Source organism: Prunus persica, chromosome G3 (assembly GCF_000346465.2).
Source record: "Prunus persica cultivar Lovell chromosome G3, Prunus_persica_NCBIv2, whole genome shotgun sequence".
NCBI lineage: Eukaryota > Viridiplantae > Streptophyta > Magnoliopsida > Rosales > Rosaceae > Prunus > Prunus persica.
The window spans coordinates 10733107-10754884 of record NC_034011.1 but is presented as its reverse complement, the minus strand read 5'-3'; the positions used below and the strand labels follow the sequence as shown (position 1 = coordinate 10754884).

The window sequence follows — 21778 nt, the reverse complement described above, 5'->3', positions numbered from 1 at the left end:
CTTTACCCAAGGTTTGTCCTTCACTTGGGCTAAGATTTGATGTATGGGGATGGTGAACTTGGTGTAGTTCTCTCCTGTCGTAGCGTCCCCTTGTGGGTGTGATCTATGCTTGTCCTTGTTCCTGTTGCTAAATCCGTTGGTTCTTTGGCTTGCCCGCTTAGTCGGCTGACTTTCCTGCTTTGTAGACTTATTTACGGCGATTTGATGGTCATCCTAGAGAGCGTAGCGTTCCACGGTCGCGTAGAACTCTGCCAAAGTCTGGATGGAAGTGATAGTCAGCTCGTGGTACAAGTCGTGCTCGGCTGGAAGGCCTGTCCTAAAAGCGGAGGATGTGATTCGGTCATCACATCCTGCAATATTGGCCTTTTCTGCTTTGAATCTCTTGATGTAATCTCGAAGGGATTTGTCGGACTTCTTGCGAAAGTTGTACAAGTGGTCAGGGTTCTTCTTGATTGTCCGGTAAGAGGTGTATTCTTTGGTGAAGACGTAAGCCAGCTCCTTGAAACGGATGATCGACCCGGATGGCAGGGTGTGGATCCAGTCTTGGGCTGCTCCTGGCAAGGTCATTAGAAATACCTTGCACATCAGCGCGTCTTCAGCCTTGTAGAGGATCATGACACTTTTGAAGTGTTTTAGGTGGCTCTCGGGATCAGAATCCCGTTTGAAGTGTGTGAACAAGGGTGTTGAGAATCATTTCGGAGGAGCAACATGCTCAATTTCAGCAGTGAAAAGAGTAGAGTTCGCCTGGTCCATCTCCTTACGTAGTGCATCTTCGAAGTTCCCACTGGTCTTCAAGTCTCCATTCACAAGCTTCTCAACGTCTTCCGCACACATTGCTGGTCGGTCATGTCGACGACCTTCACAATTTGGGCGATGCTGATTGACTTCCTCGTTGATTTGCTAGGGTCGACCTTCTCGCCTGCGTTGCCTAGGCGGCGTGTTGGTAGACTATGCTTGTGAAGGATTTTTTGTAGCTTGTCTACGAGAATCGACTCTTCGAGAGTGAGCAGCGGAGCATATTTTCTCATGATCCTCATTGTGAGGGTTATCTAGTTGACTTCCTTAGGGGCCTAGCCTTTCGTGAATGCTCCTTTGTGAGTGGAAAACTGAGCGCTTTTCTTCACGATCCTCGTTGCAATGGTTGTCTGGCTGACCTCCCTGAGGGTCTAGCCTTTCGCACACGTTGTTCCTTAAACTCAATCTGCTCTGAGTGTGGCTCGCAGATACTTGCGACATGTTGGCAGGATGATCACGTTGTTGTCCCTCGCCTTGTCTGCTCACTCCTGCTCGACCTACTTGGTAACCATTGAGCTGCCTATCGGCGTGTTCGTCCATCCTTCTCTCTTTGCCCGGTTGTCCAAGGCTAAGGTTTCGAGCCAAGCTTATTTGGTTGAGGAGCTGCCTCATTAGATTGCTTTGGTCGTCCATTCTCTGAGCTAGCTGGTCAACTTTCAGATTAAGGTTTGCTTGACTTCGTGGATCGGGATGAGAGAAGTGCGTGAAGCCCTATTGCACACGAGCTAGGGCTTCATGGGAGGTGTATGCGGGAATGTACGTCGAGCGTGGAGGCAATAGAGGGAATGCTTGACGTTCTAAGACTGGGCCTAAGTCGGCAGTGGTAATGAGCCCACTTTGATGGGAGGTTCCACTATGTTCGGCGGTGGTGGCCGGTTATGTGGTCTCAACTGCGAGTCCGGTAGGTGACACGGTGGTGAGAGGTGGTGGTGCCACCATGTCGATCGCGGGATCGTAGGTGAAGTGGCTTTGGGCCGTCGCGGATTTAGCCATCGCGACGGTTTTGCCTCTCGTCTTCTTGCTTCCAACCATGGTTGTTTGGAAGGTTTCGGTAGATTGGAAAATAAGTTTGGAGCACGCTTTGAGTATATCTCGTGCTCTCAATGAAAGCACCAATTTGAGAGAGCAAATTTCCCCACGAGAATATTCGATTGGAAAGATTCCCCTTTCTTCTTCACCGCCTCTTTCTCCCTGCAAAATAGAACAAATAAGATGGCCATACCCGAGGGGTGTTGGCCAAAGACCCTCCAATGCCTAAATTAGTTCAATTGAATCATATAGAAAACAATAGCTAATAGGGTACGGAGATATATTTATGGTATAAACCGGGCCGCCGAAGCCTTATGTGAGAGAGAGAGAGAGAGAGAGAGGAGGTGGCTAGGGTCTGTGAGGGGAAGATCTCTACAGAGTTTTAGTATTAATTCTGACGTACCTCAATCTTTGTGCGTAGCCAAGTATTTATAGGGGGCTTCGACGAGGTTGGTGAGGTCTGTGTATTTAGGGATTTGATTTAATCAAATCCCTAATTAAGTCAAATACACCCAATATGAATCAAATAACCTCCCAATTAATTCAGGTAACCCCCAATTAATTGGAAATTGTGGTAGGAATCAAATCAATTCTCAACCTAATTAGGTAACATTCAATTTAATTATGTAATCCCCAATTAAATTGAGTAACTCCCAATTAGGTTGAATAATTCCCAATTAGGTCAAATAATCCCCAAATATAAGGAATTATTTGACCTAGGGTTCTGATTTAATTCGGTTCCCACAGTAACAGCAACAAGATGAAACGTCAAGAGATCATGAAACAAAAAAACAAAAATGCGATCATTATATAGCTGTAATGTTGCCAACTGATGATCTATGCTCAATGCATCAGATACAATGATATCTATCAATTCGGTCCATAAAATGCACCATCCCTTTCATTCACCTGCGCATGCAACATGACTAACGATGTAAGCACGTCCAGACACATTCAAGAAATTATGGGGGCACAACTGTAGTGCTTTGAAATGTACAGATAATGGACCAAAACAGCAACAGCAATCACCGAATTTGACCATTCTATCCTCACCAAGTGAATGAGTATTGAAGAAACTGGGTTAGCTACTCCAATCCAATCCAATCCATCTGGCTCAGTTCCAGCTAATTCCATTATGAAAACTACACTGACCGAGCTTCGTCAAGTTTTTAACCCACTAAGTTTTTAATCCGGTTTTTCATCAAAAGACCAAACACATCAATCACAGATATCATTTCATTCGAGATGCTTTGGAAGAAGGTGTGGTGGATTTGAGATATTGCAAGTCTGAAGAACAAGTAGCTGATATATTAACAAAAGCATTACCTAATGATATATTCAACTACTTGAGACGTTTCCTGGGAGTTAAACCAGTCAACAATTTAGAAGGGAATGTTGAAATATAAATTCTTTACTGGTTTTAGTCTAGATGAGATCTAATGTAACACCCCGACCCCAAATTTTCCCAAATTTAACCCTTATTTAATTATTTAATTATTTAAGGGTATTTTAGTTATATTTTTAACCGGAGAGAGTTTGGGGCAGTGACTAGTATTTTTGGATAGGTCGTACTGAGACGAGTTCATAGACACGTAGTGGGTTCGAATCGGAGTTGTAACGAGAGAGATATGGTCAAAAGAAGCCCAGTGGCATAATCGTAAATATTTCAAAATGGAATTTTTATAAAAATTTGGTTTCTCTCTCTCTCTCTCTCTCTCTCTCTCTCTCTCTCTCTCTCTCTCTCTCTCTCTCCCGCGACCTCTCTCTCTCTCCCGTCGGTCTCTTCTCTCTCTCTCTTCGTAACTCCAGCCACCGGTCGCGGCTGCGGACGGGGTCGGTGCCAAAAGAACCGGCTCGACCTCGGCGTCATGACCCAGCCCACCCCCGACATCGGCCGCCGCTCCAGCCGCCGAAAAATGGCGATTTTCGCCCGGATGTCGCCCGAACTTCACGGCCGCCGATCTTCCTCCTCCGGCCGCCATTTCTGGTGATCAAGGTATGGAAATTCATCCCTTCTGCATGCTCTAGCTGATGGTTGGGTAGGAGTAGATCGATTCTTAGCGTAGGCAACTCGATTTTCGAATTGAAAATTGGCCGAAACTTCGGCCGCCGTGATCGTCCATTTCCGGCCACTTTTTGAGGTAGGTCCAAAACAAAAGTGGCTCCAAATAGGGTGTTATACCTAGGGTAGGAGTTTGGAGCCGTGGTTTTGAGATTTTCCGGCGAAGCGTTATCGCTTTGGGCACCCACGCGCTGCCGGCGCGTGGGCACTGTAGAAAAAGTAGCGATGTGTTCCGATGAGATCCTTAGGTTGTCACGAGTGCGTAGGATTTCGCGGATCTCAATTCGAACGTTGTTTGACTATCGAACGGATAATCGCATAGTGTGCGTTATCCGGGTTCGATAGGTTGGGACCGTTGGATGGTCCCAAATTTAATATATGTTAATCTAGGTATTTCTAAGATCGTGTAGGAATTCACGGATCGTGAATCGAAGCCCCGGATGTTCCGAATAATAATTTAAAGTTTGTATTTTATATTAACCGTCAGATCATGCGATCGTGAGAAGTCCGACCGTCTGATCTGAACCAAACTCGCAGGACAAGTGTCCTATACCTGGTAGAACCCATAGGGACTTCCGGATCAGAAATTGGAGGTCGTGGGTTCCGTAGGTCCGTTTGACCAGGGTTAGAGTAGTTTGACCCTTGGTTGACCGTGAGTCTCCCGGAGTAATCTCGCCCTTCCAGGGGGAATTATCGGGAGTTAGACTATTGTGGAGGGTTACACAATATTAGAATTATTTATATAATTATATATGGTTGTACAAGGGTACAACAGAGTCTAGAATGTCAGTTTGGAGTGCTATACGCACTACTTTAGGTACCTCCCCGGATGTTGGATTTACTACAAGTACCACCAAGTGAAAGTGAGGTCCCACATGGCGTAGGTTATCCGGCGTGCGGACAGGCCCCATACGTGGCGTTGGTTGTACCGGCGTATGGGGAGATTTGTGATATTACGTTCAGGTCTCACGTGGCGTAGGTTATTCGGCGTTAAGACAGGCCCCATACGTGGCGTTGGTTGTACCGGCGTATGGGGAGATTTGTGATATGAATATTGAGGTCCCGCGTGGCGTAGGTTATCCGGCGTTGGGACAGGCCCCATACGTGGCGTTGGTTGTACCGGCGTATGGGGAGATATTATGATAGTATGGCATGGTCGCACGTAGCGTAGGTTATCCGGCGTGTTGACAGGGCCCATACGTGGCGTTGGTTGTACCAGCGTATGGGGAGATTATATGAAATCCAGAGAAATGAAATAAGGTATCGCCCAAGTGTGGAATTGGATTTTAGGGAAGAACTACGTGTGACTTGATCCCTCAAGGAGGGTACGTAGGCAGCCTAAGGTTATTGGGTGCAGCCGCAGACTAAATGTTAGTCATAATTTGTATTTGAATGGTTTGGTAGTTGGTTAAGAATTATTGGAAGGCCGAAGGCCATTTATGTGAAGTTGCATGAAATTATATTGTGCATGCTGCCAGTTGGGAATATTAAATGCGTTTTCATGCAGGTATAAATTTTAGGAAATGTCCAACTTATAGGGGAGACTCTGCCGAATTTTCGGCAGGAAGTCTCAGTTTTTAATATTTGGGCCTGGCATCGGGAGGATGTCGGGAATTCCAAAGGGTTCGCCTCGGGTTCTGAAAAATTCGGGGTGGGTCCTTTCATCTAATTTGTAAAACTCATATGTCTTAGATTTGTGCCAAGTGTCAAGCTTATATTGCTGACACATTTGTAAGGCTAGGATACATTCTCTGCCCATGTAAAAGAGAATGTTTCTGTTAGAAAGTGTGAGCAATGTTTTGAAAGGCGAGACCTAAGCCTTTTGAACATTAATTTATTTTAATAAGAAAAATTTATGAATAATACAATGTAATTAAATTGTACAACTAATTCTTATTGAACCATAACAATCTTTTAAATATAATCAAATATAAGTACTAATTGTCATTCAAAGCATACTTGAATGCGCATCTCAAGTATTTTTCCCCCCTTTATTTCTTTTGCATACTTCCACGCAGAATCTTTTCGATTCATAGCTATAAAACAAAATCATTAATAAGTCCACGTGTTAATAAAATTATACAGAACTTCAAATTACAGTTGCAAAGAATTAGAGAGAAAAATAGAATGACTTACTTGCACTCTAAAGATGAAGAGAATTCTTGAAATTGATGGAGTAAGGGTAGAAATTAGGGTTGTACTATATATATACAGTCCCGATCTCTTGGACTCCTGTGGTCCAAGAGATCAGGACTGTATATATATATATATATATATAAGTCCATGTGTTAATATATTAATTTAGGAAAAAAAAAAAAAAAGGTAAGTAGAATAAAGGCTACAGCGGGAGCTTTCATTTTAAGACACTATATAGTTTACTAATTTGGAAGATAGGAATACAATTTCACCTAATTAGCATAAGGCCAAAGATCAAAAAGTAGTATTAATTTTACAATAATGTAATTAAAAAACATCAAAATTACACACAATGCCACTCCTTTAAAAGCAAGCACACTATGCCACATGTCCACCTCCGGCAATCTCCCTTCCGGTCAGCTACCACCGCCGCCGTCGCCGGCCAACCACCACCACCTACCGCCGGACAACCTCCTTCCGGCTAGCTGCCGCCGTCGCCGGTCAACCACCACCACCGGCCGCCGGCCAACCTCTGTCCAGCCAACCACCACCTCCGCCGCCGGTCAACCACCACCACCTGCCGTCAGCCAACCTCCTTCCGGCCAACCACCACTTCCGCCGCCGGTCAACCCCCTTCCGGCCTGCTGCCACCACCGCCGACGAGCCGCCGCCACCTACCGCCACCGCCCATCATTGGCCAACCACCGCCACCCATCTCCGACCAACCAGGGACTAACTCCATTGCCCTTTATTCACCCTAAAAAAATCGAAGAATTTGTGTCATTACAGGGACTCGAACCTTGACCCTTAAATGAGGAAGCCTCACTCACAAACCACTACACCAAACTCGTTTTTGTGATATTTATTCAATTACACAATATTTATATAAATAATCATCGATTAAAAAATATAAAAAAAATTTAAATTATTTCAACACAGATTCATGCAAAAACTGTATAAAAAAAAGTAAAACCAAAACTACAAACAAAACACACAAACAAAACCATCAAAAGGCCTCGTAGAAGAAGAATTACACAAGAAAATTGTTGTGGCAAACAAACCAAAGAAAGAAAAGGCCAGCACAAAACAAAAGAAGAAAACAAACAAAGGGAAAGCAAAAAAAGAAGTTGGAGAAGAAGAAGAGGAAGATGAGGTTGTTGATTACAACAATGATGTGGTCAACCTAATCTAAGAAAAAAATTTGTTATATATCTCTACTGTCATATAATATTATAACAAGATGCAACAAACGAAAATGGAACAGGAAATTGCATTGAAGTGTCTGATCAAAAACTACAACAAACGGAAACTGCAACGCAGTTTATGGCAACATTTGCTCAAATTTGCAAAGAAACCAAAAAGCAAATCCATGATCAAAGTACTAAAACTAAGTTCAAAACACATTTAAGTCAATGAGTAGTTCTAGCATTCCCATAGACTTGGAAAAATTATTCTAAAATTGAAATATGGAACAGGAAACTGCATTGCAGTTTCTGATAAAAAAATGCAACAAACAGAAACTTCAGTGCAGTTTATGAAAAAAATATGCCCAAAAGTGAAAAGAAACCAAAAGGCAAAGCCATGATCAAAGTACTAAAACTAAGTGTTTACCCTAATAGTACTGCAGTTTCTTATCAAAAATTGCAACAAACGGAAATTGCAGTGCATTTTATGACAAAACATCTGCTCATATTTGCATAGAAACCAAGAGGCAAAGCCATGATTAAAGTACTAAAACTAAGTTCAAAGCACATTTAAGTCGATGAACAGTTGTAATATTCCCATAGACTTGCAAAAATTATTCTAAAATAGAAATATGGAATAGAAACTGCAACACTTATTCACACAAAAACTGCAAATAAAAACAGAAACTGCAACAAAAATACAATGTAGATATCAATTATGTTTATAAAAAAAAAAACTTAAAACAAAAACAAAAACAAAAACAGCAACAAAAACAATTGTAATTAAATGGAAACTGCAATGCAGTTTCCAGTTTCCAAAAGACCAATTTTGAGTTCCCTTGCTATTGGATAGTTCTACTCTTCTCTTGCCCACCCAATTCCTCATCTGGCTAGCCTCTACTCTTCAAATTGGTGAGGTTGAAGGCCGAGGAAAGAACAAAAATCAAATTGTAATTAAATGAAAACTGCAATGCAGTTTCCAGTTCCCAAAAGTCCAATTTTGAGTTCCCTTGCTCTTGGGTAGTTCTACTCTTTTCTTGCCCATCCCATTCCTCATCTGGGTAGCCTCTACTCTTCAAATTGGTGAGGTTGAAGGCCAAAGAAAGAGCAAAAATCCAATTGTAATTAAATGAAAACTGCAATGCATTTTCCAAAACTGCAATGCAGTTTCTAGGTTCCAAAAGTCTAATTTTGAGTTCCCATGCTCTTGGGTAGTTCTACTCTTCTCTTGCCCACCCAATTCCTCATATGTGTAGCCTCTACTCTTAAAATTGGTGAGGTTGAAGGCCAAGGAAAGAACAAAAATCAAATTGTAATTAAATGAAAACTGCAATGCAGTTTGTGCAAAACTACAATGCAAACCTGTACAATGTAGTTTTGCAATACCATTTCCAAATCAAAAAGTTCAAACCCATGCACCAAAAAGTTTTGCAATACCATTGACAATAGATATCAACGACTAAAATAATAAGGATGCAAGGTCGAGATTTAAACAATAGATCAAAATATTGATGTGAAGTCTGATATGAAATTAATATCACAAGAACTGAGCAACTAACAAAAAAAACATTACACGAAAACTGGAAAATCGACTCCCTACAAACAGCTTCATTTCAATATTACCTATTATCTTGCAATACCATCAGACCTATTATCTTGCTGTAGTTGAACTCATTAATCCGTGATTTCTCGATGTTCTTCCACATATCGAACAACTGTTTAGAGTTCCCAGAGTAACAATTTCAATAAGAAACATAGACAACTACTTCTCATGATGCTCATTTTAGATGCTTAGGAAAATAAAAAAGAAACAACGAAAGAAAAGAACAATAAAAAAAATAAAAAGATAAAACATATGAATACACAGTGAACTTTTTCCTAAATCCTCAGTTCTATGAAAAAAAATCAATTTAGTTGAGCTTAACTAGGCAAACATTTTCACCATTTCTAGAACACTACAGAACAGAAATCATAGCAACCATTTTTTTTCTTGCATTACTTTTCTGGCTTTCTTGGCAACCAAATATACCACAAGTTCCCAGCTTATTAAAGAAATTCACACCATATGACCAAAAATAAATTCTCTATAAAAAAAATATGATAAAAAATAAAATAAAATTAAAAAATTCCATTGGTAAGCCCTCAAAATTCAAAACCCAGAACCCAATATCCAAATTGCAAATCCTAGACTTATTGGAATTAATAAAGCAAGAAATAACGAGAGAGGGAAAAAAACAGAAAAGCACTTGAAGAATTTCATTGAACCTGAAAGTATGTTTAAGGAATCTGATGGCAGCCCAAAGTTGGTCTTTGGTCCAATCACCGTCTTCTCCAAGCAATTGTAGAGGGCAAAAGCCATTGATGAGCTTCTGAAGTAAGGCTTTGAGCCTCTGGTGCTCATGGAAGGTCTCAACAAGGAGGGTGGTGTGCTTTGTGGAACTGCTGTCTGGGGCTACATCTGGTTGTAATGGTGATGGAAGGCATTGGGCAAAGTGAAGAGAGGAAGTGAAAGGTTCGGCTTTGCAGGAGAGTTTTGTGGTTAGGGTTTTGGGAAAGAAGAAGAAGGGTACTATGATTGATGATTGATTTTTCAGCGAAAGAAGAAGAAGAGTTTTGTGCTTTGCAGCGAAAGGTTCGTCGTAGTTTAAAGAGTCATTTATTTTATAGGTTTTAAAGACAGGGCCAGGTTTTTTTAAGGAAAAAGGTAGCATTGTCTTTTAAGCTTTTAGTTTTAAGCTGGCCCAATGAATTTGGGCTTCCTCTTTGGTCTAATCCAAAATAACAATTTTTTTCTAAGTATTAAAACCCAAACAAAAATACATAATATCTCAAATACTAATTAGTAAAGTTACTTATGTTTAATACCTAATTTTTCTTAGAATATTTCCAGGTAGCTTTATCTTGGAATCTATAGCATTTTGAGCACCACCAACAAATGTGGCCATTTTGTGCACAAGATCACATGGTGATAGAAGTGGGCAATAACAATCATGGAAACAAAATGAAGCTAAGAACATTTTACTTCCACCATTAAATCAGTGTAAATTTATCATCAAAGTTGTAATAGGGTACATAATCACTTTTTCTTTTTCTCCCAACAAATCAGTATTGTTGTATCTCATCACAGCCAATCACGTCCTCCACAGAAAAAGGTTCTGGATACAGAGGCACACAACCATGGTGACTAAATATTGGCAGATCCAATGAAGCACTCGCAATAGACTTACATTCCTTGAGTGTTTCTGCATCCATGGATGTAATTTCCTGCAATACATGCATAGTTTTGCTTAGAACATATACTAATTTGACTAATGATACATTCATTGCATTAAAATAACAAAATATCAATAAGAATTTAATGTTTGTTATACTTCATGAGCCGAAACCCCAGGCCAATTCACAGCCAGAGAGTTTGGAATTGAACATTGTGAAAGTGGTTTCATCGATTCAAATTAGAGGCACTACTCAACAAAAAGAACAGAGCAGTACATAAACTATATGATGTCCTCCATATCTTTAAACTGTATCAGTTTACAAACATGCTGTTACCTTGGTATTCAATCCCCGGATGTAGCCGACAAGCAGCAGTTTCATTTGCTGATTGGATATACAGCAATTGTTTCCATCAACTGCATACATTTGCTACATCAAAGGGCAAAAACATCTTCATCAATATAACTTTTTGAATTGATAAAAACATAGTGCGTATCAAAATGGAACTAACCGCAACCATGCAAACTTAGGAATCAACATAGAAATAACTTGTTTTAGATAAAGTTTGAAGAAGGCAAAACAGAATCACTTTATAAAGTGGCCAGTTGGTAAGCTAATTCTTTTCAACAGATTCCAATTACAGAATTAATAAACAGATTGAATTAAATTAACTAGTTAGGGTAGAATACTCACAATGTTTTTATTAGGAGAACAGGAACTGTAATCTAATCCAATTCCAACCACTACTCTGTAGGTCTTCTCCATATCAGCTACACCCCAACCAAAGAAAACTCCCCAAACTTGGTCAGGGAGAGTTGATCTTCCATCCTCTGGTTATTTTTAGAGTTTTGATTCAGTTCAATCGAAATTTCCACAAATCTTAACCATAAACTTAGAATGTATTAAACTCCTGCTCAGTCAAACAATTTGATGAACAGATATATTACATCATGCTAAGTTATGTGATAAAAAGATTCACCAACCTGTGATTTCACTGACAAACCCATTGACATTGAGACCACTGAAATAAATTGGTTCAATTGGCAGTGCATTATCTACCCCTGCAACCATTAACCGACCAATTATTGAGCAGGGAAGGAAAGCCCTATTATAAATTACATGCAAATATTTGAAGAGAGATATACAGTCTTCAAATGGAGGAAGACCCCAATGCGCAGGCTGAAACTCCAAAAGTGAATGAAGCACAGTATTTGCAAGAGAAGAACAAGTAGCTTCACCGCGAGGTGGAACAGCGACTACCTCCATTCGGGCAGCATTGGCAGCTTTAACACCAACCCTGTTGAAATATATTTGATTAATTACAAATGTTTGTGACTAATATAGACTACAGTCAGCAAAGCTCTCTCTCTCTCTCTCTCTCTCTCTCTCCCTCTCTCTCTTGGCTGCATAAGGAACATGAATGACCTGGCAGCACATGCTGCATCAGTAACCACCACTTGAATGAAACGTTTAACGAAAGACAGCTTAAATTAATCAGCAATGTATATCTGTAAATATCAACTCTACTTAGCATACCGTGGAATCTGATGGACTATTGATAAGACTGAAACAAATTTCATATCAGATGTATATGTTTGTGACTAATCTTACACTGAGTCTTCAATCACAAGGCAGTGAACTGCATCCACGCCCATTTGCTTTGCTGCCTCTTCAAATCTGTAAAAGTTTGGGAAGTACATTAATATCAGCTAAAAGGAAAATAAAATGTATATGAGATGATATTTTCTTCTTAACAGAAAATTGAAGCGAACACTAGTGGAAATGTTATCATTCTGATACTAGTGATCATTCTGATACTAGTGAACACTAGAAAAAAGGAAGTACAGTAATGAAATTTTTTCTGCCACAAGTTTTTGCTGACATCATTTCAGCAGATGCATTTCATAACGGTTTCTTTTTTTATTTTCATGGAGACTGATCAGGCCTTTAGATGCCTTCCATGTTGAAGGGGGTTGAGAATTCCAAAGTTCCATTTGTATATGTTCAAGGAAGCATTAAGTTTTCTGTGAATTCACTGCTTACAAATCTGGCGAGGGCTTCCCCGCTTTAACCTGGTCACTGCCAAGAATCACCGAAAACCTTTCTTTCCAACCTATATCGATGTTTAAATAAATAAGACATGAGAAAAACAGAGAAACCACAGGCCATCCATTATGTTAAAGAAATTTGAATGACACACAGACTTGAAGGTTATTTTAGAACAATTTAACATGAGAGAGAGAGAGAGAGAGAGAGAGAGAGAGAGAGAGAATCTCCATAATTACTACAAAGATCAAATTGGCTCAAGTAATGAAATAAGTCAACAAAATCATGCCAATTTGCCATTATCAACAATAATTAATTTTTTTTAATTACTTAGCAGCAGTAGCTTCAATCTCAGCTACCTTTATTCAAGACTACAATTAAGAAAATAAAAGTAACAATCAAATAGTAGGGCAAGAGGCAGCAACACAATGACTTTTCATTTCATTGTCAAATTTTGGCTCAGCAAAGTGATATTATATATGTTATTAACAACAACAATCAAAAGCTAAGTATTTAGGAACCTGGAGAGGTAAAGAGGAAATTGTACAAACCTCGATGGTGAGAGATCTTTGCATCTATGTATTCTCGTAAGGAGTTCGAAGCAAGAGCTATAGGCACGCCACGGTCATGGAAATGTTTGATTAGGCGATTAGCACCAGGAAGAGCTTTCGAGTACAACCACCTAAATGTACAGAGTCAACAACTTAGCACATAAGGAGACAATTCAAAGGCCAGCAACAACACATGCACATACAAGTAAATCATAAAATGAGAATGCTTATCAATTATCACCTCGGTGAAATCGGTACTAAATAGCTACTATTTTAAAATGTGGGGCTTGATATCACAAAAGCTCTTTGCTTGCTTCCAGAGAACTTTCAAATGTGTTAAGACATCTAAATGAATGCTCACATCACATGTACACTAATGATATGAGATAAATTTGAAAACTGGGAGCAGCTCAAAGATGTATAATTATGGTTATCTGTGGCATAGAGAAGAGCCTTACTTTTCTTGATACATGGGGATGATTTCTTGGATAAACTGATCAGGGGTCAATGGGAGATCATAGTCCTTAACAACAGAAGTTGCTGAGTCTTTCAATGTCATCCCCAAACTCTTCTTCTCTTCCCTTTCCTTATCCAAAACTTTCCCATACCTAGCCAAGAATTCCTGGAAAACCCCCTTTGTAGCCCGCTCTGAACCACAGGTACAAACAAAAGACATAAGAGTTTGATACTTAAACAAAAAAGAGAGTAACCGAGCAAGCCAAAACAAATGGGGTTTTGAATTAGGAGAAGATATTTGAGACCTGTGTCTATAAGGGTCCCATCCAAATCAAAAATGACAGCCAAGATCTTGGGTTTTGGGGCCTCTGCATTGCAGTGTTTGGAGGCACAGTCACAGCAGCTCATGGCTGGGCCAAAAGGGTCAGTCTTTTTTGTGTGTGTGCAAATGAGGAATTGTCAAGAGAGATTTTCCAAAGATTGCGAAAAACTGAAAACCAAGAATTTGATTGGAATTGGTTTTCTTCTGTCTGTGTATGTCATTATATAAACCATCTGGGCAGGGCAAGTTGTGAGTGGTTAGGCCAAAATATCTTTTTTGGGTGTTGTGAGGAAGAAGGTGGGTTTTGCTAGCTTAATGGGCATTCGAATGGCATTGTTCTAAAGGTGCCTGCTAATTGAATGCAAGTTGTGATCGAGATGCGATATTGTAAATTGAAGGAAGACAAATTCACTCTCCTCTGTTTTTCCTTTCTTTCATTTTCAGCAGAACAATTCTTCTGCACTCGAGCAAACAGTGTCCTTCAGTCGTAAATCACAATACGAACTTCCACATGATTTTTTTTTGGGATCAATTTTAGTGCTACAATTTATAATATATATTTTTTCTTTTGGTGAAAAAACGATGCAAAGTATTATTTTTTTTCTTTGTTTGGTAAAATGGGCCTGGCAGAGTCTTTCTTTTATGTTTGGTAAGCAAAACGTTACAAAGTGTTCCAATTCTCTACGGACTTGGCATTTTCTATGGCGCATCCGGATATGCCTTCTCTTTGTTTTGATACTATGCCGACGGATAAAACTATAAACAACTCCAATAAAAGATAAATAAATAAATGAAACCAAAAAAAAAAAAAAAAAAAAAAACTCAAACTAACATTTTTGTTTTTATTTTTATTTTTATTGATGGACCAAACTTAACACCGTTGCACTTTCGACACCGAAAATGGCTCTTTAATATTTTAGCGAAAAATGTAAACGTTAATATTCGTCTTTAACAAAAAAATTAGAAGAGCATAATGAAAGTCTATCTATGCTGATAGCAAAATTTTAAATTCAACACAAGGATATAGCCGGCTGGCTTGTTATGCCAATTGGAGCCATTGAGTTGAGAAGGTGCACGTTGGCATGATAAACTTTTGATTGTAATGGCAATTGGAGCCATTAATTCAATCTTGTATTTCTTGTTTTGAAAAAAAAAAGTCTTGCAATCATGTTGACATCTCTGATAAATCAGCCGTTTGGTGTTTATGATTAGCAAACAAATACGCAATTTTTAAAAAAATACATAAACGATATTGAGGAATGTTGAATTCGAACATGGCGCGGCATTATTATTGTTAAAGCGATGCATGTTTAAACAGTGATTGACAAGTGGATACAGAGGCAGTATCAAACATGCAGGTACGAATATATTCTTTAATTACAATCCCACTTCAAACAACAGCTTTCAGCTAGTAGCCAGCCCTGGAACCTGTTCATCTATACTTCAAGTTCACACCATTCCAACGTTCGAGCACAACAAGACCCATACCAAGAAGAAGCTACTAGGGTTGAAGGGTTAAAGGGGGTGCCAATTGGATAACTCACAAGATCCGAGGTATGTTTTAATACGAAATGAACGTCGACTTCAAGGAACTACACTCCAGTGAGTTATCTAATCGGATCCATTCCTAGGCGCCAAACATAGCCTCAACGTAAAAAAGCGGATTACTTTTGTCACCATATTCTTCCATGTCATCATTCGATGGCTAGTAATGTCTAAAGTGCATTTTATAGATTGTTGCAAACAGTATCCAACATGAAACAATCAAACTAGAGACCACTTAACATACACAGCTAAAGCATAACAACAAAGTAAGAAGCACGACCGAGTGGACTTTTAACATAACAGCGTCAACATACATTCAAATTTAGTACACCAAACAGCGCAAATCAGCATGAATTCGTCCATCTGGGCTATGGCATTTTCACTAATACAAGAAAATCACCCTAAGCAATCAGGTCAAATCCTCTATACTTAATCCGAGATCACCGAAAAGGGAAAGCTAGTGCGAATGCAGCTCAGACCATGTCCAGATACAATGCTATAATAAACCACACCACATAACACGGGACTTGACTCAAATGGAAAAATAAAAAAGAAGAAAATCAGTACAAAAATAAGAACATAGGTAAACAATGAACCCCTAATTTTGTCCAACACCAAGGTACACAAGACTCAGATCCATCCTTGATCCATAATACACAGTGAGCGCATTCTAAGGTGCTACCTGCATCACTGCCAGAGAGAAATAAATGAGCAGAGTGGTCAAACAAATCAGAATACTAATTGACAGCTAAGAAATATGCGAGATACTCACGGCCGCATCTTCCAGCCCACCAACCTTGGCAGTGCCATTCACCTTCTGGGAATCTTCTGCAGCAGAAATACGAAAAACGATAGTAAGAATTAAAGAAGGTGCTTGGTATTTAAAATTGATCCAATTTGCTACCCATCAACAAGCTTATATTTCATACTTGGTTATTTATGGCAGGTCAGTTTTCTATTATGGACTTCAATTTTACAAAAAAATTTGGTGCCCTCAATTGCTACTATACAAAAAAGGCATCATTCAAAGCAGCAAATAAGGGTGGAGAGATCTCTTATTAATCATTAGATTCCATTCCATCAAAGTGCCCCCAAAGAACCTCTAAACATCAAGGATAACAATTTTTCTCAACTCTACATATCATTTCAAAGTGTAGAAAAACAAATATAAACTAAATGCTTGGAATGTACATCAGAAATGCATGCTCAATGTTAATTACTGAATGAAAGTTATCATGGGTGAGCTTACTGAAAACTTTGTTTGTTCTAACATCCACTCACTAAGTCATAATTAGAGATAGAAGCTTTTTTGCTAGTCAAGAATCAACGTATTATTGTAAAACATCAGAGAAAAGTTGTCCCACAAGCAGCCAAGTTGTACATAATTTATGTTTCCTACCCTATTCTGCTATTCCTAAATTGTTCACACAATAAAAAATTCAGTGACATGCTATTTAAACCACTAAGGAAACAAATGTTTGTACACTTTCCTAACCCCACCATTTCCCCACCCTTTTTCCTCAATATGTGCACATACGCACATACGCACACTTTGTGAAAAAGATGTGTTGAACAATAACCATAGATGATGGTAACATTTTCTTTCCTTCTGTTTTTTTTTTTGGTCTAAGATGATAGCATTTTCATAAGCTAACTTTCTTGTAACTGATATGTTTTCAATGCAGAAATACCTGCCAAGATACCGAACAATTAAATGCATGCACACCAGGCCTTCTTACAATTTAAATTTCTACTCTAACAAACTTGATGCGAACCAATCCAATTTTGTTTACAATGTTACAAACTCTGAATGCTATATAGTGCGTTTCGTAATCCAAGCTCATAAAACTATTAACACATTCATATCCATTCATTATAGTGTTTAATTAATTATTTAAAGTTCAGATGACACAAACTTACTACCAATTCTGATCTCTAACATGCAAATATATTTCCTTCCAACATGATTAACAGGGAGACTATAGAATCAATAAAATATGTCAACATGCACTTCAACAGCCATTCCTTTAAAACCTTTCTGACACTGACATTACTGCAATGTCTCTTCATTTATAGATGATTTTTACTTATCCATTCCGACTGGTAATTTGAGCTCTCTATTTATGGTCAACTTGTCCCACTCTGAAGAAAACTCAAGTCTTCTTGTCATAGTTAGACCAGTATATTACTGGCCTTCACATAGGAAGTTATTTTGGAAAACTACCATGATGAAATACAATACAAATTCAGAAAATAAAAATAAGGTCACAACTCAAAGGGAGCGTTTTCACTGGTTTTCCACCTTCAAGTACCATTTATCTAAAATTTATCTTCTATAGAATCACATCATCACAGTCCTCCCATCAATTATTTATTTATTTTTTCATTTAACTTATGTTCACCAAAATTCATCAATTTCAGACAAACCATGTACATTTTAATTTATTTTTCAAAGCAAATTTTTTAAGAGCTTAGAAATCTGGGCAAGTTTAATTTTCAAGATGATGGTGGGATAGTTAATGCAATGCAATGCACTATTGTCAATTATCATTAGTCCATTGGCACATTTATTGTTTTACAATTTTTTTTTAAAAACCAAACAAGATCCCTCAAAATCAACTATACTGCAACAAGTGCCATCCTAGAACTTACACTTCCAAAGGCTAAGGTTTACATGTTTTGTTCTTAAAGTTTCCCTTTCATAACAACCTTGATCTCATTGGCTGTGGTGGGTGACTGATGAGTTGCGGAAGAGGCAACTCACTGAAGGACAGAACGTGCACACCTATATTGACCCAAGGATGTCAAAGGGTCTAACCCAGTGGAAAAGGGACTTGACTTTAAGACTAGTGGTCTCAGGTTTGAACCCATGGCATCATAGTACCACCCCCCCCACCTCCCCTCTCCTCCTTGTAGTTTAGACTATCGCTTGTACTAAAAAAAAACTACTGACCCAAGGATAATTGTGATACACTTGTTTGTCTTTTTTGGTCAACAATACATTTGTTTGTCACCAGAAACATTCTCAGTCCCAAATTAGGAAAGGAGCATTTCCTTTGAGGGGTATTTGATTATAAGAATAAATATAAAATAGAGATATTCTGCTAGCAATAAATGAAATATGAGCTAGGTTTTAGATAAGTGACATTTAACTCACAAGCCAAACAATATTTCACCAACCAAGATGCCAAGTTTATCAGTTACCAAACTAGCAGATTTTTGCTTAGAGAAATCATATGCACACTACATGACCATTTTGCCCATGAAGTTTATATGATATTCAAAATTCCATTTAAAAAATCCTAGGTCTTTTAATTTAATCTTCTTTCCATAGTAATTTTTCACGAAATTAAAATTTGACCAGAAAATTTTGAAAACAATGCAAATGTTAATAGCCAATTCCTTTGAACCATGAAATTTGAAGAGAGAGGAATGGCAGCAAGTCTATGATTGTAAACCCTAATAAACAACATAGTTTCTCAACTAGCTTATGCAACCTTTTAAAGCGATTACTCTACAATAGTGGGCAAGACTTGTGCACGCACACCATTGTTTTCCCTTTAGGAAGATCGTTGAAAAGTACACACACACACACACACACACCACAAGCATAAGAATAGTAACATCATGTAACTTTATAAAGCATATAGCAAGATACCCTAAGAAATGCAATTAATTTAAAATCCAATCCAACCAAAGAACAAATAACCAAAGCATGTAGCCTGAAGCAAATCCCGAAAATGGGGAAAGCAATAATAGGAGGGGAAGGGGACTAATCCAATATAACATACTAATCCTCTAAACTTTCCTACACATGGGAATTATTTGCATGATTAACTCCTGAAATGATTAATACTATCACCTCCATCCTCTGGAAGGTCCGAAGTCCACAATGTGAGGTTGTCCCTTAGAAGCTGCATGATTAAGGTGCTATCTTTGTATGACTCCTCATTCAGCGAGTCAAGCTCAGCAATAGCTTCATCAAAAGCCATCTTTGCAAGGTGGCAAGCCCTGGAAAACAGTATTCACATCAAGAAGGGTTTATAACATAAATTAACACTAATCAACTAGAAGATGGCATCCTACAAACCTTTCTGGAGAATTCATGATCTCATAATAGAAGACTGAGAAATTCAAAGCCAGACCCAAGCGGATGGGATGTGTAGTTGGCAACTCACCTTCAGCAGCAATGGTGGCACTCTGCAAAGGGCATAAATTTTAAAAAGATAGGCAAGTGAGAGAGAGGGAGGGAGGGTGAGAGAGAGGGAGGGAGGGAGAGAGAGAGAGAGAGAGAGAGAGAGAGAGATCATGGAGAGAATTTTTTTTTTTTTCAGGGACAATGTTTGCCATGTTAAGCAGATGAACAAAAACTCCATGAGACAACATCCATATGCAAAAGTAATTCTGGCAAACAAATAAGTTATGCACAAATGCAGCTGACATACATTTTCAATTAACCAAAGATGAGAAACATTTTCTTTTATCAACCAAGACGATAAGTCCTATAAAAACAAGTTGAAAATCTGAATTAAAATAGAGGAAAACAGTGCTATTGACAGAACAAGAAAAGCCAAGATGTATAAAAGAAAATGTATAAACAAGAAAAGCCAATTTGTCTTCCAAAAAAATCCTCAGTTGATAGTTAAGAAAGCATCCATTAGTTAGTGTGAATCCTTTTATGTATAAACAATAGAGGGCAAGAAAAACGACCTTTCCAGATAGAACACAACAGTAACAGCCATCAAACAACATAGCATCACAGAGAGAAGAGGGGGGGGGGGGGGGGGGGAGGAGGAGGAGAGAGAGAGTAACCTCATATGCTTTCTTCGACTGTTCAGCAGCCTCTTTTTTATCATCACCGCTCTTGAATTCTGCAAGATACCTATAATAATCTCCTTTCCTACAACCAAATTATTTCAAGGTCAACATTAGTTACCTTCATGATGCTCATTTCAAAACCAAATGAAAAGATAAAAGAAAAATATTGCTTGGGTTTGGAGAAATGTAGTCTCACATCTTATAATAGAAAACAGTAGATTCACCAACTGTAGCTGAAGGAATTAGATGCTCATCGATCACTGTCATGATATCACCACAAATGGTCGAGAGCTCTGATTCAACCTTCTGCCTATACTCCTTGAGTTGCTTCACATGATTCTCATTTCCTTTTGCTTCCTCTTTCTGTTCTATTGATGATAGGATCCTCCATGATGCTCGACGAGAACCAACAACATTCTTGTACCCAACAGAGAGCAAGTTTCTCTCTTCAACTGTCAATTCAACATCAAGATTTGCAACCTTCTTCATTGCATCCACCATCTCTGTTAAAATTTAGAGGAGAAGTCACAAAAAATAATCACTGTTTCAATCTACGATCGAGTAAAAGAAACCACACTTTTCACCACGGCATAAATATATTGAAGTAAGTGGAGCAATTCCCATATTTAAAATCTCCATGGAGTTTTACTCTTTCACATTGGAGCACCAAACAAAGATACAATTATAATAAAATCTTCTGGAAATAGATGAACTATGTTAATGGGTAATAAAATGCACACAAAATATAAATAACAATAACTATCCCTCCTTTACACTAACCATCTGAACGATCCTTAGTTCAGATCAACATACAACGCAAAAATTGAAAGATTCTCCATTTTCCTTCACTTTCTCACCAACCAAACACTGAGTTAGCAAAAATGAAGCGACAGGAAAATAATATCAAACTCCATAACACACAGATACAGCAAGGAACGTGATTCACAAAATAAACACAATCAGTATCAAACAGAAATGTGTAGCAGAAGAAGCCAAATTAGAGGGAGAAACCCTAACCATCGTATCGCTCTGCCTGCTCAGAGAGCTTGGCAAGGTAGACGAAGTTTTCACGCTCTGTAGCGAAACCCATGGCGGATCTCAGAGAAAGAAAATCAGAGAATTCAAGGTTTTTCACAGCGTCGAGTTTGGGGTTTGGGCCTCGCGAATTCTTTGTCCTTTGATCTTACAGTCGACTCACAGACGCGCAAACTCTTTTATAAAAAAAAAAATTAAAAAAACTAAAACGGTCCAAGATTTAGTTTTATTAATATTTTTTAATTTATTTATTTTTGTCCCTTTATCGCTAGAGTTGGATTTCTTCGACGAAAAAAAAAAAATGAAAAAAGAATAGAAATTTCCAGACAGTGTCTTAGACGTGTGGCGTATGAAAATGTGCCACGTGTGGTTAGGACGAAATATCACAAGTTTTTCCCGGGACGAATCAGACTATGCCAAGTAATCGTCTAGGGGACCAATGCGGATTATACTTTTGATTAAAAAATATATATATATATTGTGGATTATGGTGTAAAGTTAATAGAGACCAAGCCCATATGTTGGAAGGAAAATTCTGTGGTGCCTCAGCTGTATCGGTACAGCCAGTTATCCAAGGGTCAGTATT

At 38.6% G+C, this 21778-nt stretch overlaps 3 protein-coding genes across 3 annotated transcripts; all 3 read right to left on the bottom strand.

Annotated features, from left to right (window-relative positions):
• On the bottom strand, nucleotides 214-615 carry LOC109948005. The gene has a single exon (XM_020559895.1). It carries the CDS (start codon nucleotides 613-615, stop codon nucleotides 214-216), a length of 402 nt encoding a protein of 133 aa, XP_020415484.1.
• Nucleotides 10200-14326, bottom strand: LOC18778952 (bifunctional riboflavin kinase/FMN phosphatase). Its single transcript, XM_007213821.2, has 10 exons — nucleotides 13778-14326; nucleotides 13475-13664; nucleotides 13017-13147; nucleotides 12463-12532; nucleotides 12031-12096; nucleotides 11565-11716; nucleotides 11403-11480; nucleotides 11113-11249; nucleotides 10756-10848; nucleotides 10200-10470 (listed from the first exon to the last, which is right to left on the bottom strand). Exons 1-10 carry the CDS (start codon nucleotides 13878-13880, stop codon nucleotides 10309-10311), a joined length of 1182 nt encoding a protein of 393 aa, XP_007213883.1. The 5' UTR covers nucleotides 13881-14326; the 3' UTR covers nucleotides 10200-10308.
• Nucleotides 15596-21396, bottom strand: LOC18780619 (14-3-3-like protein D). Its single transcript, XM_007211811.2, has 7 exons — nucleotides 21175-21396; nucleotides 20354-20660; nucleotides 20152-20239; nucleotides 19430-19539; nucleotides 19202-19350; nucleotides 16112-16167; nucleotides 15596-16029 (listed from the first exon to the last, which is right to left on the bottom strand). The coding sequence occupies exons 1-7, from the start codon at nucleotides 21245-21247 to the stop codon at nucleotides 16027-16029; spliced, it is 786 nt and encodes a 261-aa protein (XP_007211873.1). The 5' UTR covers nucleotides 21248-21396; the 3' UTR covers nucleotides 15596-16026.

Excerpts from the sequence above, each read along its gene's own strand:
- LOC109948005 (XM_020559895.1), bottom strand. The coding sequence starts at position 615 with ATGATCCTCTACAAGGCTGAAGACGCGCTGATGTGCAAGGTATTTCTA.
- LOC18778952 (XM_007213821.2), bottom strand. The coding sequence starts at position 13,880 with ATGAGCTGCTGTGACTGTGCCTCCAAACACTGCAATGCAGAGGCCCCA. Across the intron at positions 11,250-11,402 it reads GTTTGTCAGTGAAATCACAG|AGGATGGAAGATCAACTCTC; the intron begins GTTGGTGAATCT and ends AAAAATAACCAG. Across the intron at positions 10,849-11,112 it reads GTTCTCCTAATAAAAACATT|CAAATGTATGCAGTTGATGG; the intron begins GTGAGTATTCTA and ends CCTTTGATGTAG.
- LOC18780619 (XM_007211811.2), bottom strand. The coding sequence starts at position 21,247 with ATGGGTTTCGCTACAGAGCGTGAAAACTTCGTCTACCTTGCCAAGCTC. Across the intron at positions 20,661-21,174 it reads GCAGGCAGAGCGATACGATG|AGATGGTGGATGCAATGAAG; the intron begins GTTAGGGTTTCT and ends AAATTTTAACAG. Across the intron at positions 19,540-20,151 it reads AGTCGAAGAAAGCATATGAG|AGTGCCACCATTGCTGCTGA; the intron begins GTTACTCTCTCT and ends TGCCCTTTGCAG.